Source organism: Penicillium arizonense (assembly GCF_001773325.1).
Source record: "Penicillium arizonense strain CBS 141311 chromosome Unknown PENARI_contig017, whole genome shotgun sequence".
Classification (NCBI taxonomy): domain Eukaryota; kingdom Fungi; phylum Ascomycota; class Eurotiomycetes; order Eurotiales; family Aspergillaceae; genus Penicillium; species Penicillium arizonense.
Window position 1 is genome coordinate 408753 of NW_019173294.1, and position 14814 is coordinate 423566.

At 49.2% G+C, this 14814-nt stretch overlaps 4 protein-coding genes across 4 annotated transcripts; 2 read left to right on the forward strand and 2 right to left on the reverse strand.

Moving 5' to 3' along the window:
- Positions 1 to 4041: 4041 nt before the first annotated feature.
- Positions 4042 to 5276, reverse strand: ecm33 (GPI-anchored protein Ecm33; the record flags this gene model as incomplete). Its single annotated transcript, XM_022634408.1, has 2 exons — positions 4042 to 4336; positions 4387 to 5276. The coding sequence occupies 2 exons, from the start codon at positions 5274 to 5276 to the stop codon at positions 4042 to 4044; spliced, it is 1185 nt and encodes a 394-aa protein (XP_022485812.1).
- Positions 5277 to 10416: 5140 nt separating this feature from the next.
- On the forward strand, positions 10417 to 11640 carry alkA (DNA-3-methyladenine glycosylase II; the record flags this gene model as incomplete). The annotated part of the gene is made up of 3 exons (XM_022634274.1): positions 10417 to 11330; positions 11397 to 11519; positions 11577 to 11640. 3 exons carry the CDS (start codon positions 10417 to 10419, stop codon positions 11638 to 11640), a joined length of 1101 nt encoding a protein of 366 aa, XP_022485804.1.
- A 486-nt stretch (positions 11641 to 12126) lies between these two features.
- PENARI_c017G00334 (ubiquinol--cytochrome-c reductase subunit 7) lies at positions 12127 to 12899 on the reverse strand (the record flags this gene model as incomplete). The annotated part of the gene is made up of 4 exons (XM_022634219.1): positions 12127 to 12216; positions 12367 to 12420; positions 12477 to 12585; positions 12784 to 12899. 4 exons carry the CDS (start codon positions 12897 to 12899, stop codon positions 12127 to 12129), a joined length of 369 nt encoding a protein of 122 aa, XP_022485708.1.
- Positions 12900 to 13506: 607 nt separating this feature from the next.
- On the forward strand, positions 13507 to 14787 carry PENARI_c017G08129 (uncharacterized protein; the record flags this gene model as incomplete). Its single annotated transcript, XM_022634373.1, has 2 exons — positions 13507 to 13960; positions 14015 to 14787. 2 exons carry the CDS (start codon positions 13507 to 13509, stop codon positions 14785 to 14787), a joined length of 1227 nt encoding a protein of 408 aa, XP_022485864.1.
- Positions 14788 to 14814: the final 27 nt, after the last annotated feature.

Below are 14814 nucleotides of genomic sequence, written 5' to 3' on the forward strand. Positions count from 1 at the left end.
AACATCTCATATCAAATGATATCGAGGGAGACAGGCGGCAAGGGCAAGGATCAAAGTTTCGTCGTCAATCATGTGAAACTTGCATTAACGATTCCCTCGATCGTGTGACATACACTGACAGTAGAACTCAAACGTTCAAAAGTACATCCAGATCGTCTTCGAATAATCCTAAAATCTAAAAGAAAATTCGAAAAATCCAAACTCAAAGAGAGGCCTACCTGGTCTCTGCGCAGGTACAACCGATTGTCTGGAGTGGGAAACAATTCCCCGACTGGCGCAGCCGCCACGGTCCCTGCAAGGACAAGTCCCTAGTATACATATCTAGCAGTGCATAGTCGCTATTCCTGGAGAGTCCCCGCCAACAACTCGGAACTCAAATTCGCCGCATCTGACAGGTCTCGCTCGCACACTTCCCCGAGATGCTGCATGCATACGCATACACATCAGCTAGTCCCTAGTTCCTCCCCGTGGAGTTCGCCATCAGAAAAACAGACAGCAGTGCTTTGCCCTCCCCTCATCGGGCTCGGGCTCTGATCTGGATCTGGATCTGGATCTGGATCTGGGGATCTGCTTCTGCGTCTAGTTCCCACAGGACGCATTGCAAATCGATGTGCGCTCAGGGACTCTGAGATCCCCATTACCTGGATCAGTAGTTGCCTCCAATGCAAGGCGAATGTATAGCCTGGTGGGCCGGCCCTGGATATGTGCGCTTTTATTCAGGTACCCTTGAGGCGGCGTGCATCAAATTCGTGCGAGATTTGAGGAGGCGACAAAAATACCGATACGGAGTTCCGCGCTGAGTCTGCTCCTTGCCACCTGTCCATTCCATATTGCACTTACATGTAAATATAAAGATTCTGGTCGGGATATGGGTCTGGGTATGGGTATGCCTACGTGGTCCCAGTCCATGTCTCGCGTCCTCCACTTTAGTTGCGTGCTGGGCCTAATTTGCTGTACGTATGTGTCAGAAAGAGGGTATTATGGCCACTATGGCTTCTTCCTGCACTCCGGTCCGGTCATGACCATTGTATTATTTTCCGCTTAGCTATAGACTGAAAAAAAAGACGGCCTGGTCCATTATCAGAGTTGTCAACCCGCGACCTTTTTTCTTGGCACCATCTACACCCTGGTTTCGTAGATCGAAACACTAACAAAGTAACACAAAGTAAAAGGCTACATGAGGGTCAAGAGCGCAATGGAGACCTCGGTGCTGTTCGGAACACATCGAATTGATGTCAGATCGGATGAAACTCTATTTTCCCCTCGTAGATCATCTATACTCGACATGAACTGCTACCTCATCCATCTCGATTGAGATACAAGCATCAATCCGAAACTCAAACAAAGCAAAGATGAACGATGACCATAAGGAGATCAGGCAAACGGGTCCCACAGGCCCATAGATAGAAGTCCTGTAGGTAGATCTGTACACCATTTCCAGTAAGATATTATACATTATCAACTGGATATCCAAGATACCCATCTCCTGCACGAATAATGTATGATTCAGCCGTGCAGACACGGTCTGGAACCCCATGTACATCGACCTAAACGGCAGGCAGTCCATATGCACTACACACATCGAAACATCCCCTCCAAAGTCGGCAGCCACCACAAGCAATCGTATCAGATATTCGTCTCCGCAAGACCTCCAACTGTAGAATTACCAGTCGCTCTCAGGCCAGGTGTTCGTCTTCACGCAAGATTAGATTCCGCGCCCGTGTACTCCTATACAGTTTCGCTTCGTATCCTCACACGATCGACAACCCCCACTCCCCAGCCACCGGACACACGCATGCGAATACTAGTGTATCTATAGGCCTACAGTAGTTGATGATCTCGTGTGCACAAACAAATAAAAATCACTATGAACAGAATTCCTTCAGCTCCCCAACAGCCGGGTCCTCTGACTGGCCCCAACAGCCCAGAGCTTTGCGCGTCTATCAAACCTTGAACCTCCCGACCTTTTGAACAATCGTCACACCCACACAAACCTTCATGAAGAACGTCCCTGCCAATCAATCAAGATCGTAACTGAATCTCGCTTCCCATTTCATTCTAGCCGCGCTCGAACCTCGACGGTTTGCCTTCCCCGGGTTGGATGCTCGAATCGGATTCAGAGGCGGGGCCCGGCGCTGTGGATTCGACATATCGCTTTTTTCCCGATGGGCTGGGTTGAGGAAGCGTTTTTTTCTGAGACGCACATGGTGGTTGTTTTACATGTATGTACCTGGATCTTTAGATATGGTGCTGAGTTGTAGATATTGTAATCACATATTATATCACTGTCTGGTAGATACATCTCTATCTCCATATGTAGTATAACATATCATATTCTACAGCATATAGCATGCCTATTCGGGTTATAGTACTGCTACAGTACTTGGCCCACAAACAATACTACTTTCCCTTCCCCTCACCTAACCTCATCTCACCATCATCCTTGGCATCTCCTTCTCTCTCTCTCTCTCGACCTCGGCCTCCTCTTTCCTGATCATCCAGACAAAACCCGGGCAAACCCACTACCCGCGCGCACTAACCTACAATCCCCATCAGACTAGAATAGTCTACCAGAGCCTTGCCAGAGCCCAGAAGCCGGTGGCTAGTCCAGTCCATGTCAATCTCACAAATGCCGGAAGTTGCTTCCTGCCTTACGGTGCTTGTACATGTACCATCTATGGAGTTACTGCACTGACCCAGTCTCTTCCTTCTAGAGTTTTAGCGTTCCAAGGTTCTAAGCTTCCGTCAGATTCCTACACGTCCATCGATTCTTCGATTCGTCCCGGTTGCTGTAGCTAGAGACTAGCTTCTAGCTACGTGTGCGGTACTTCATGTTTCTGGTTTTTGCTGCCTAGAGTGTAGAGTCTAACATTACCATCTAAACCAGCATCTAGATCCGGTCCTACTACTGTTAACCAGAACCCAAAATTCAGTCCTCCGAATCAAGTGTATACCATCTACCGAGGCCGTTTCCGTATCCAGTCCCACGCACCGGGGTTCAACCTGCGTCGGGGACTACTTAGCGTGCAGCGGGGATCATGATCGACGGAGTGGTTTGGGTTTGAGTTTGATCTTGGATCTGGTTTTGGGTTTGTAGAGTGTACTTCTGACGTGCGGGGCATTCGGGTCGGTTGACTCTGACTCTTTATTTTCTATCTTGTGTTTTAATTCATTTTCTTAAATGCGTCGGGATTTAAACTTGGATCTACTGTAGAGCTACTACCTATGTGGATGTGGAGATGGAATTGGGATTGGAATCGGGGGGCTGGAGGCTAGTTTTTAGGGTGAGGTTGGGGATTTGACTTTTTCTGATATGGATATGACATGAGAATGGGGCAATGTTGGAAGGGAAAGAAGGGGAGTGTGTGGAAGATCTTTTGGATCTTGAATGCCGATTTCTATTGCGGTGTTGATGGGGGTTTTGAAGGGTTCGATTCGAGGTATGGTTACATTGCGTGGAACTGTGGGTGGCGGTCGGTGCTGCTGGATTGATGAGTGACGTCGAGAAGGTATTCCCGGGCGCAAAAGGATAACTAATTGGCAGGCTGTCGAAGTGTAGAAAAGGTTGCTGAATATGGAAGGATATACAAGTCGAAGTTGGACCGAAGAAGCATGATGAAGCATGGGGGTATTACAATGATTAAACTGCGCACATCTAAAATAGACGACGATATTACTGCCATAAAGAAAAGCTCAAGGAATGTATACAAGAAGTACAACGTGAACCGAGATTCCACCCACAGGCCCGAAGTAGCCTTCCCATCTCAGTGTCAACGGAGCAGGTTACGAAGTGCAACCGAATGCATTAGAACGCGATGAGCGGACCAGGGAACATAACAAGACAAACACAAGGATAAGAAAAACTCCTTTCAGGTAAAGGGCGGGGCGTGCCTCCCGTGGGCAGAATCCACATTGCGAATTTTCTCCACAAACAAGACCAAATTATTATCATGAGAACTGCAGAGTAGGACCAGGATGAAATTGTTTCTTGGTAGACTTTTATACAAAATCCCCAAGGTTAATCAAATCGATGGTCAACCCTTACAGGAGCTGAGCAAGAGCACCGAAGATGGCGGCGAGACCCACGACGGGGACGTTGGCGCCGGTCATGAAGGCAGCACCGGAGCTAGTGCTGGAAGAGCTGCTAGAGCTGGAGCTGGAGGTGCCGGACTTGCCGTTGGCAGTGGTGGGGGACTTAGTGTCAGCCTCGCACTTGAAGCTGCCCTTGATGACATCCTCGGACTTGAGCTGCTTGAAGCTGTCACAGCTGAAGTTGCCGTGGGTGCTCTGCATGTTGAAGCTGCCCTCGACGTCCTTGAGCTTGCCAAGAGAAATCCTATGTGCATGTTAGTAGACGTACTTCAAACCCTGAGAGTGGTCACTTACTTGTCGAAGGTACCGGAGAAGTCAATAGCACCCTTGACGGTCTCGAGGCTGGAAAGAGAGATGGTGGACAGCTTGTCATCACGGGCAATGGTGAATCCACCGTTGACGGTCTTCAAGTTGGGCATGCTGATGTTGGACAGCTTGGAGTTGTCCTTGAAGACGAGGTCACCAGTCTGGGTCAGGTTGGGGGCGGAGAAGGTCTCGAACTTGGTACCCCAGAAGCCGAGCTGACCGGTGAGCTTCTCAAGAGAAGGAACAGACACAGAGGAGATGTTCTGGAAGGTCATGTTGGTACCGGTGCCGAGGTTGGGAAGGTCAATCTCGAGGGTGTCGTAGTTACCCGAGAAGCTGATGAGGTCGGTAGCGTTCTGCAGGTTGTTGATGTTGATAGTCTTCAGGTCACGGTTGTTCTGGATGCTGAAGGTACCGACGGTCTTCAGTTGGATACCGTTCAGGTCGGTCAGACCAGTGTTGGAGATGCTGACATCGCCGGCCTTGGTAACACCAGTGTCGAAGTTCAGGGACTGGAGCTTGGGGAGAGCCTCCCAGTTGATGGAGCCGACGGAGGTAAGCTTGGGGAAGCTGAGCAGGGTCAGGGTGGTGAGACCCTCGAGGTCGAACTTGTTACCGATGGAGGTAAGGGTAGGAGCAGTGATAGAGCTGACGTTGGCGGCACCGCTGGAGATGATGCCACCGGTGATCTCCTCGATACCGCTGAGGGAGAGATCACCGCTGTAGGTCTTCTTGATGGTAAGATCACCCTTGAGAGTGGTGCAAGAGTTGATGCCGTCGGCATCGCTCTGGTTCTCAATGGTGGTGTCACCACAGCTGTCATCGGCGAAAGCCAGCTGGGAAGCGGCCAGCGCGGTCAGGAGGTACTTGAGAGACATTGTAGATGCTAAAGCGCGTCGCTGTCAGCAATTGAAGAGTTCCAAGATTCCAGGGGGAGACATACGAATTAGAAATATGAAACGGGGGAGATGAAAGTGAGTGAAGAGAAGAAGAAGCGCTTCAAACGAAAGGGAAGCGAATAGTACTGCGCGAAATTGGCAGGAACTCTCAAATGGTAAGAACGAATGGACGGGGTTGGGGAGGAGAAGAGATTAAGAGGAAGGGGAGGAAAGGGGAGTGGGTGGAGATTGTGTATTGTACACACTTGCTCTTGTTTTTATATACCAGGGGAAAACACACACAATACCGCATCCGGCGCCCTGGGCTGTGCCTGGTATCTTTCGCCGGTTTCGGTTTTACCAGTTTTACCAGGAAACAAAACTCAGAACCAATGGAAATTACGGCCCATTTCCTGCTTTTGACCCGCGCTAGTTCGGTTTCGTATTCCTGGCAAATTTTCAATACACACGTGTTCCATCCCATGCTTTAGTTCCCTCAATGCGGATGTTTGTTGGAATATTTGATATGTGAATGTTTAGATGGATGTTTTGGTGAAGGGCAAGGTATAAATGCATTTGTATTATAGTTGCCACCTCATGTTGTACAATGCAGTGCGTCGCTTGCTATAGCCTATCAGATGCTGTTCTATGTCCACGGTATCATCAACTAGTAGGGATATGCAATTTAATGCGGCCAGTAGATACAACCTGATTACTAGACTCCCATGCTAATAATGAATAATGCTTCATAAATACTAGCTTGTATTACCAGAAATGCGCTAGCTGGCCAATTTATCAAACGGCCCCATCCTATCTATCACTTGCTGTCGTCATCTATGCCCTGAAGCTCGAGAGACTCCCCTGATCTTCCAGAACTTGTGTTATTGTAATAATTGGCTAATCCTCAATCCCTAATCCCTGGTTTGTCTCCTTCTCATCAACTCTTCATTTCCAAACTAACCGGAAGTAGACATCACTTCCAATCTTATGTTTTGATAGTGGCCGATCTAAATTTGCGGGATTCCAAGCCTTCAACGGACCCGCTGCCCCTGCCGCTATCGTCGATTACCGGTATGCACGACTCTCATTGGCACGTTGGAATGAATCGCCCTGGATTAATGTCAATCCTGGCTGTTTTCTGTTGCTCTACCTGAGGCGAAACGCCCCTCGCAGACGGATATGCAATTGGTGTCAAAGGACCATATTCTTCATCAATCCAATCCCCTAAGCAACAAGCCCCTTTCCATGCACCTACTCTTCTTTAGGGCGATCATGAAAAATCGCTTTACTTTCCATTTGTACCTACCAGTATCTGCTGGTATACACTAGAAATGGGCTTTTTTCTACATCCCTGTAGCTTGTCCTTGCCGACAATCAGACCATCACATCAAGCTTGCAGCTTTGCGACGATCGCAATCATTGATCAGTCTTTCACATTTCAGGCATTACATGTACTTTTTACTGACATAAATTTGAAAAAAATCAAAAATCCAAAAAAAAAATTAACTGCACACAAAACATGTCGCTAGCGGCTATAAATTTGCCCCCGATGGAGCTCCTGTCATTCAAGCCACGGGCGATCAAAGCCATGTCTAGAGCACATCGACCCGGGAAATCTGTGACAAAATCTGTGACAGAAATCACATCCCGCTCTTAAATATCCAATAAATTTTGCACAATGTATATCAAAATTGAAGATTGACACTACATGAACAACAAACAACCAATACTGTGTTGCCTTGGTGGCAACAAAGCTATTATACACAACGTTACAGTGTAAAGTTGGCAAATGTTTCAGAACGGGGCCGATTCACTCCGTCCCACTCTCCGAGGTCCACTCCATATGTATTTTTCGATCGCTTAGAATTTAGAAATCCTGCTTGATCCGACCGTGCAATTGTTCTTTTTTTATTATGGAGATGACCAACAGCAATAAAAACAGCCCCATTAAAACTCTGCACAATCTGCGAGTCCGACCAAACACGGACCTTGACCTTCCCCGTGCTTTGTAGCGCCACAATTATGGATACGCGGCCTTAGAACCGAGCCTAGTTGAGTCGGAATTATATGGCTGTTTAAGCTTAGAATCGGGGTCGCCTGTCTAATGAAACCGAACAAAAATAAATGTCGTACATATTGTACTTTTGTACATTCGTACATGTCTGTCCTTCTGTTTTCTTTTTTTTACATTCCGGGGTACCTGTCTGCTTGGGTTGAGAACTTGCCACCCATTGGAATGCGTGAAACGCTCAAGAAACACCGCACTGGGCTATTTCGAGAACAGGGCTTTGAATCTAGGGATAATGGGAATGATTGCATTCCTGAGAACACGAGACCATGACAAAAAATAGGAAACATGTTCGCCCGACCACGCAGGAGTATGTATATGTCGATGTACCTGACGGATTCTGTGAGGCGAATCATCGCCGCAATGCCATGCGTTTTTGGTTTTTGCTTTTATTGTTCTCGGGCACTTCCGTTCGCTTCTGGGATAATTTACAGTGCCGGTGAGTTTGAACCTGGATCTGAGGCCTTGGTATGTTTGCACCACAGACAGGGATTCAAGCTTGTTTCGGACTGCAACACGAACTGTCTTTCGGGCATCTGTCTCGGTCTAACCTCTTCAGATTAAATTTAAATCTCGTTTTAACTGGGTCATTGGCAAATACACTAGACGAACGGTTCTTCCCCACCGATGGATTTTGTTCGCTTCTCAATCAAGGCATTTGGTTATGGGGTCGAAGAATCGTATGTCGCTGACGCAAGCACTGGGGTTGCTCTGATGTCGACTCCAGGCTATCCCAGGTGAAGGATATCAAATACTATCAAATACAGTGTATGAAAATAACGGATACCAATATCCTTTCAATGCAAAAATTTCCGCATGTTGGTTGTTGTATTGAAGTTCAACCGTGGATCCGACTCTGCCCTTGATATTTCCAAGGAACTCAACCCCAGCGGAGTATATCGCAACCAATCGCGTGACTTTCATCTGTAGACCCAGGGTACACCCAAGGAACAACTCTGACATGCTGTATCTTGATTTGCTGTTGCCATAGGGGATCTAGGATGAGATTTCAACGTATTTTTGGTTCCATTGACTTGGAAATTATTGTGCAGTCCTTCTATTGGGAAGTAGTGGGCTTTTCTTTGTGCATTGGACTCTTTTTTTTGGTAGGTGGACGGTGTAGCTACAAACGAGTATCGTCGGGTGGGTGTGAGATATATTTAGGCAGTGTCACATTACAGATAAGAACAGCAAAAAATTTTAAAAGGCAAATTGATAGGATTACGCTAAGAACTTAAAGGTAATAATTGTTGAACGGTTCACATCACCCCCGCCTTTATAATAGACTTAACGAGTGATGGTTACAGATAGACTGATAGTATGTACCTGAAGTATCTACAAGGCGACTCGACTGCATGGTGTTGATTAATCTCAAGAGTTTCTCTAAAGATGCGCAAAGTTATTTTCTATACTCTTCAGGCAAATCTTCATCCTCTGCTAGACTGTACCATGTATAGATCATAACCCACGACGGCCGTTCGATCTGATCTGATTCCCCCCCACCAACTAAGTTGCCCTCCGGCGAGAGCACACTGCGAGATTGGTGCTGAAGTCTCATTTGATACAATCGCCACCTGTCCCAGAGAGGTATACCAAGTCGTCGAAACGCTCGGAAATCTACTTTCCAGAGAATCCTATGATAACCCTCAAGTCCACGAAGCATATGGTAATAATTGAGCACATTATTTCCGAACTTAGCTTTAGACCGACATCGACCCCATGTCGAATCTACATCAGTATCGGTAGGAACCGTTGGTAAAGACCAGCATGTTCGCAGCGTCAAATCGGTGGGCGACGGAACGGCAATAAGGAATGGAAATCGAGGATTGAGAATAGTTGGCTGAGTGGGACATAGATCGCCCACACACTCTGACATCGTCCGAATTTCTTCTAGCATTCCTGGTTTCACATATTCTTCAGCGAAGCAATCCAGATCATGCGTAGACCATGACCAGCGTGTTGATGCGGCATTATAGATATGGCAGAAGAGCTCTAGATTCCAGAGGCCGCGATGCGTCCGATGAGTCTCGATCCATGATGGCGGATCGACCACAAATTGAAATATTTCACCCTTGGGTTCTGGGTTCCTTTCATGCACCCAACTCCCATTCACCCATCTTACAATGTCGGCGGTAGGAGCGATTGGACGGCGGGGCTTTGCGGACTTGAGACGATTGAATATATGCTGGAGACAAGCGCAGGCTGTAAGGTGAATTTTTGCTGCTGCACTCACAGCCTGGCGTACCGCAGCTAGTGATTTGATGGTGGAAATGGAAACAGGTTGTACGGCATGCCCCGATAGGTAATCAAGCTGTTCAAGCAAGGCTGTGGGGGTGAATGTTGTAGATTCGATAGAGGCTAGGAGCGAGAAATGATTGTGAAGTCCCTCCGAGGTTAGGCTACAGTTTTTCAGGACGTGTTCCGTGACAGTCTTATACGAGGTGTTGAACACTTGCTCCATTCGGGGAGATATTTGTTGCAGGCCGTCTAAGCTGGTGAAGTCGCAGCAGGATTCAAGAATCATCAAAATGATTTCCGCTGGCAATTTTGTAAAGGGATCCATTCTCGGCCAAATCGATGGTGGGATGGTTGCAGGGTGAGAAGATGGGAAGAATTGTGCGTACTAAATTGGCGCCGTGGATTAGAATGCCAAGAACATGCTTCCACTTAGTACTAGACATGGATCCTCTCATTTGGCACTTGATACATGCTCATAATCTACAGGGAACTGTCAAACCGGTCGTCAGATCTACAGTGAATATGAACCCCAGTGGCTTCTTGGCCGTGGACTCCACTTGACGATGCACTCGGGCCGTATAGAGTGATAGGAGATCAGGCAAGAGCTACAAGAACAAGTAGGATACTCGATGCTGGCAATTGACACTCAATGTCACATATGTTGACTTATGCCCAGTACACGTATATAAGATGTTGTTCGTGGTAACCGTGGGGTAACCCAATACAGCAAACAACAACTCCGCACCTCCGCAACCTTCTCCGACCCCCATGACCTCCTCACAACCTCCACCAAGGCCACTGCAACCACCAATATATCTACTACATTACTCAACAATGTCAGTTCGACGTTCAGCCAGATTAGGCTCTATCCCAACCCTCAACCCATCAATACCAGTCCTACAAAGCACAGCGCCCACCAAGACAGCAAGAGTCCAACACAGCGCAGTAGCCAAACCTCGCAAAACACCCAAGAAAACACCCAAACCACAAACCAAACCAACTTCCTCGTACTGGTCCCCAGAACCAGCACCCACAACAAATAACCCCCAGACAACCAGACCGCAAACACCACCACCTCTCGACCGCCCTGTCGACCCGCACCGAACAAACGCAACCCTCCTCACCCCCCACGGCACAGCTGTAACCGCCTACCCGGCTCACGCAGAAGATGCCTCACCAAGCAAGACAGGTCTCCCACGACCCCTCGCAACAACAGGCACACTCCTCGAGAAAGCAACGGCCCACCTCATAGCCACAGATCCACGCCTGGCACCCGTAATAGCCCAACACCCCTGCCCTCTATTCTCCCCAGCAGGCCTGACAGAAGAAATCGACCCCTTTAACAGCCTGGCCAGCAGTATCATCGGCCAACAAGTCTCCGGTGCAGCAGCGAATTCTATCAGGAATAAGTTCATTGCGTTGTTTGATTTGGTTGATGGAGAGAGTGTTGGGGATGGGGCCGGGAGCCGGCGTGCTACGTTCCCTATGCCTGAGCAGGTTGTTAAGGTTGATATTCCGACGCTGCGGACGGCGGGGTTGTCGCAGCGGAAGGCGGAGTATATTCTTGGGTTGGCGGAGAAGTTTGTTAGTGGAGAGCTTGGTGCTCGGATGCTGGCTAGGGCGTCTGATGAGGAGCTTTTTGAGAGGCTTATTGCTGTTAGGGGGTTGGGGAAGTGGTCTGTTGAGATGTTTGCTTGCTTTGCGCTTAAGCGGATTGATGTTTTTTCGACGGGCGATTTGGGGGTTCAGTAAGTTTGTTCCAGGGTTTGGGTTCTAAGTTTGGTTTGTTGTATATGCTGACTTGTTTGTGTTAGACGGGGCTGTGCTACCTTTGTTGGTCGAGATGTGAGTAAAATTAAAGGCAAGGGTGGTGGTAAGTTCAAGTATATGTCTGAGAAGGATATGCTGGAACTTGCGGCTAAGTTTGCGCCATATCGGTATGTTCGATGGCTATTTCTGTGATATTGGATAGACATGCTGATTCGTTGCTCCAGGAGTCTATTTATGTGGTATATGTGGCGGATTGAGAATGTTAATATCGCTGTTCTTGGGGGTTAACGATTTAGAGTCTGATCCGCTTGAAGTGTGATTTATGAGACTGAACAGGGAGTCTAGGACGATATCTAGCATACATAATATTTCAGTATAAATGATCATCACAATACTGCTTGTTAATGTCCATGAGGGTTTAGCAATGATTGAAGTTGTCTGCTTCCTAAACGAGTAGGTGCATGATATCAGGCGCCTGGTGCCCAAGCTGACTGGAACAGCCCACATGAACTACCCCAGATCGCCTGCACGACCACTGAATATCAAATTGTCTTGAATGTCCATTTGAAAAGTCTAACGGCGATCACGATATTAAGAGCGCGAATAAAATCGATTTGTACAATATCAGTACACACAGGCTACATAACCAAGCCGTGGGCCGCCGACGATAGCGCCCACATCCATCACAAAGAAAGCACACCAGGCGTCTATTTCATGCCAGCCCAGCTATCCCAACCCCTTGTTTTCATATCTATTGAACGAAGTAGAAATCGTTTACTTGCGGACAACAAGGTTGTCGAGGTCCTCACGCTCCTTGACCTCCTTCTCGATCTCGCGAATGATGGGGCTCAGGTACTCGACGTCCTATTCAATTCGCATCGTTAGCATTGTGACCATTGGGGTGGGTTTGTATGCCAAAACAGAGGCAGCGTGGATGTGACAAATCCTCGCAACAGGATTGGCCGGTATGGGGACTAATGCGGGGAGAGCGAAATTCGGATATTGAGAACTCACCTCCTCGGGCTTGGTCTGCTCATTGGCGGGGAGAAGAGTGTGGGAGATGGAGCACTGCAATTGACTTCGTTAGACTTTTGCGACCCATTGAGGCAGGGGTTTGGTCGAACCTGGAAGGCACGGCGGATACGGAAGACACGGTCATAGGCCTCCTTGGAAGGAAGACGCTTGATGGCCTTCTGGACGTTCACGCTCTCCTCGGGAATGAGGTCGTCGAACCTATTGGGCGGTTAGCAGGTGCCGTTAGGCGTGACCCTGTTTGCGAGCGACTTCCGAAGAACCGGGACTGCGGGCTATGCAACACGACTGCGATTGCATTCAACAAATATGCCACCGGTGTGTGGCAATTCGCCCAATTGATCCCTGATCCTTGTTTCCATCACTCGCGGTTGGGTCGTGCGGGAGGGCAAGATTTACTTGAGTCCGAGTTTCCTGTAGCCGGCGGCGTCGGTGTACCAGTTGGCAAGGGGCTGCATCCAGCGCTTAAGCAGCGGGCGCTTGACAATGTAGCTGGCAAAAGAAGGGGCAGACATGTTGAGTCCCGGGTATCACAATTGACGAGGGAGTGGAAAGAGGTGGTAAGGCTATCCGGCTTGGAACACGAGATGACCCGATGTTGCGAAGTTGTGCAAAACGGAGCTCAGGCGGCTAGGCCCGAAACGGAAACATCCGGCCTGAGGCGGTTATTACACGTGACATGCCGGTTCCTGCCTGAGGCCCACAGCAGGTGGGAATGTCAATCGGAGCACTCCACCTCACAGATAGGTTTCCTATGTCATACCCTCCCTCGAGTGATCAAATTTCGTTTGCCATGGGGATCTGTTGACCCTAGCAATCTCTAGTCCCTGCTTCTCTAGGGAAGCTTGATTGCCCAGAACCCCGCTCACCGTCCGTGCAGCAGCTTAGGGCATTGCATCAAGCAACCGGGTTCGGTAACCATCGGGCCCAGAAATCTCTCCTCACTCGGACCTCCGTTATTCATCACTCCTCCTTCCACACATCATCGGATCGCTTGGTCTTCGACATTTTTCTCTCTCATTCGAAATAGGGTCCTTGGGTTCCGGATCGAGCACCCGATATGCTCGCGTCCGGGAGCCCTCGTTGATTTACGGACAAGCAACGTGAGCGCCGGTCATCAAGATGACTTCTAGCGGCCGCGGTGCTCCCAGCTGCTCCTCGGAGCAAGCTCAGTCAATCACTATTGACAACGCTGCACCCGCTCCCCACGTGCCCGCCATGCCGACTCCCTCTCTCATAACCCGCCTTCAGATCCTCTCAACCACTTGGTCCGATGGCTTTATTACACCTCTATGTGGAGCTAGCGCTGGCGTGGCCTCCGGTATTGTCACATGTCCTCTAGATGTGATTAAAACCAAGCTGCAAGCCCAGGGCGGCTTCCGGCGGGGGACACGGGAAGCTGCGTCGGAGACGCTCTACCGGGGAATGCTCGGCAGTGGAAAGAGGATTTGGCGGGAGGATGGTGTTCGCGGTCTTTACCAAGGACTCGGTCCGATGGTGCTGGGGTATCTCCCCACCTGGGCCGTCTACCTAGCTGTCTATGACCTATCTCGCCAAAAGTTTCTTGAGTACACAGGTTTGTTTCCCTCATTTACGAGATGAAAAGATATCAGCTCTAACCTAGTCACAGATAACTGGTGGTTATCACGACTTTACGCTTCAATCACCGCTGGTGCATGCTCAACAATCGCGACAAACCCCATCTGGGTGATCAAGACACGGCTCATGTCCCAGAGCCTTAAGCAAAACAACGAAGGGGCCCGGGCCCCGTGGCAATACTCAGGGACGTGGGATGCGGCACGTAAGATGTACAAAGTCGAGGGCATCCGCTCTTTCTACTCCGGGCTCACCCCGGCTCTTCTCGGACTGGCTCATGTGGCCATTCAATTCCCCCTCTACGAATACCTGAAAATGGGCATCACGGGCTACGGTATCGGCGAGCACCCCGAACATGGCAATACCCAGTGGGTCGGTATCTCCCTCGCCACTTTCCTTAGCAAGCTTTGTGCAAGCACCATCACATACCCACACGAGGTCCTCCGGACACGACTTCAAACACAGCAGCGCACCATGCCTGCATCATCCCCGGAAGAAATTGCATTTCGCGGTGGACTCAGCCACCCCCATGACCGTGGTCGGTCCCAGGGTTATTCCTCCTCGGATGGAATGCGCACAGCGCTACGCTACAACGGCATGATACGCACGGTTCAGACAATCCTCCAAGAAGAGGGCTGGCGCGGTTTCTACTCGGGAATCGGTACCAACCTGTTCCGGGCCGTCCCGGCCGCCATGACGACCATGCTCACATACGAGTATCTGCGCAAGACGATCAGTCATCTCCAGCATGAGGGTGGTCTGAAGCTGAAGCAGCAAGAAGATGAAGCGCGGGAAACTTCCATTTGATACCCATGATCCAGCAATACATAAAGG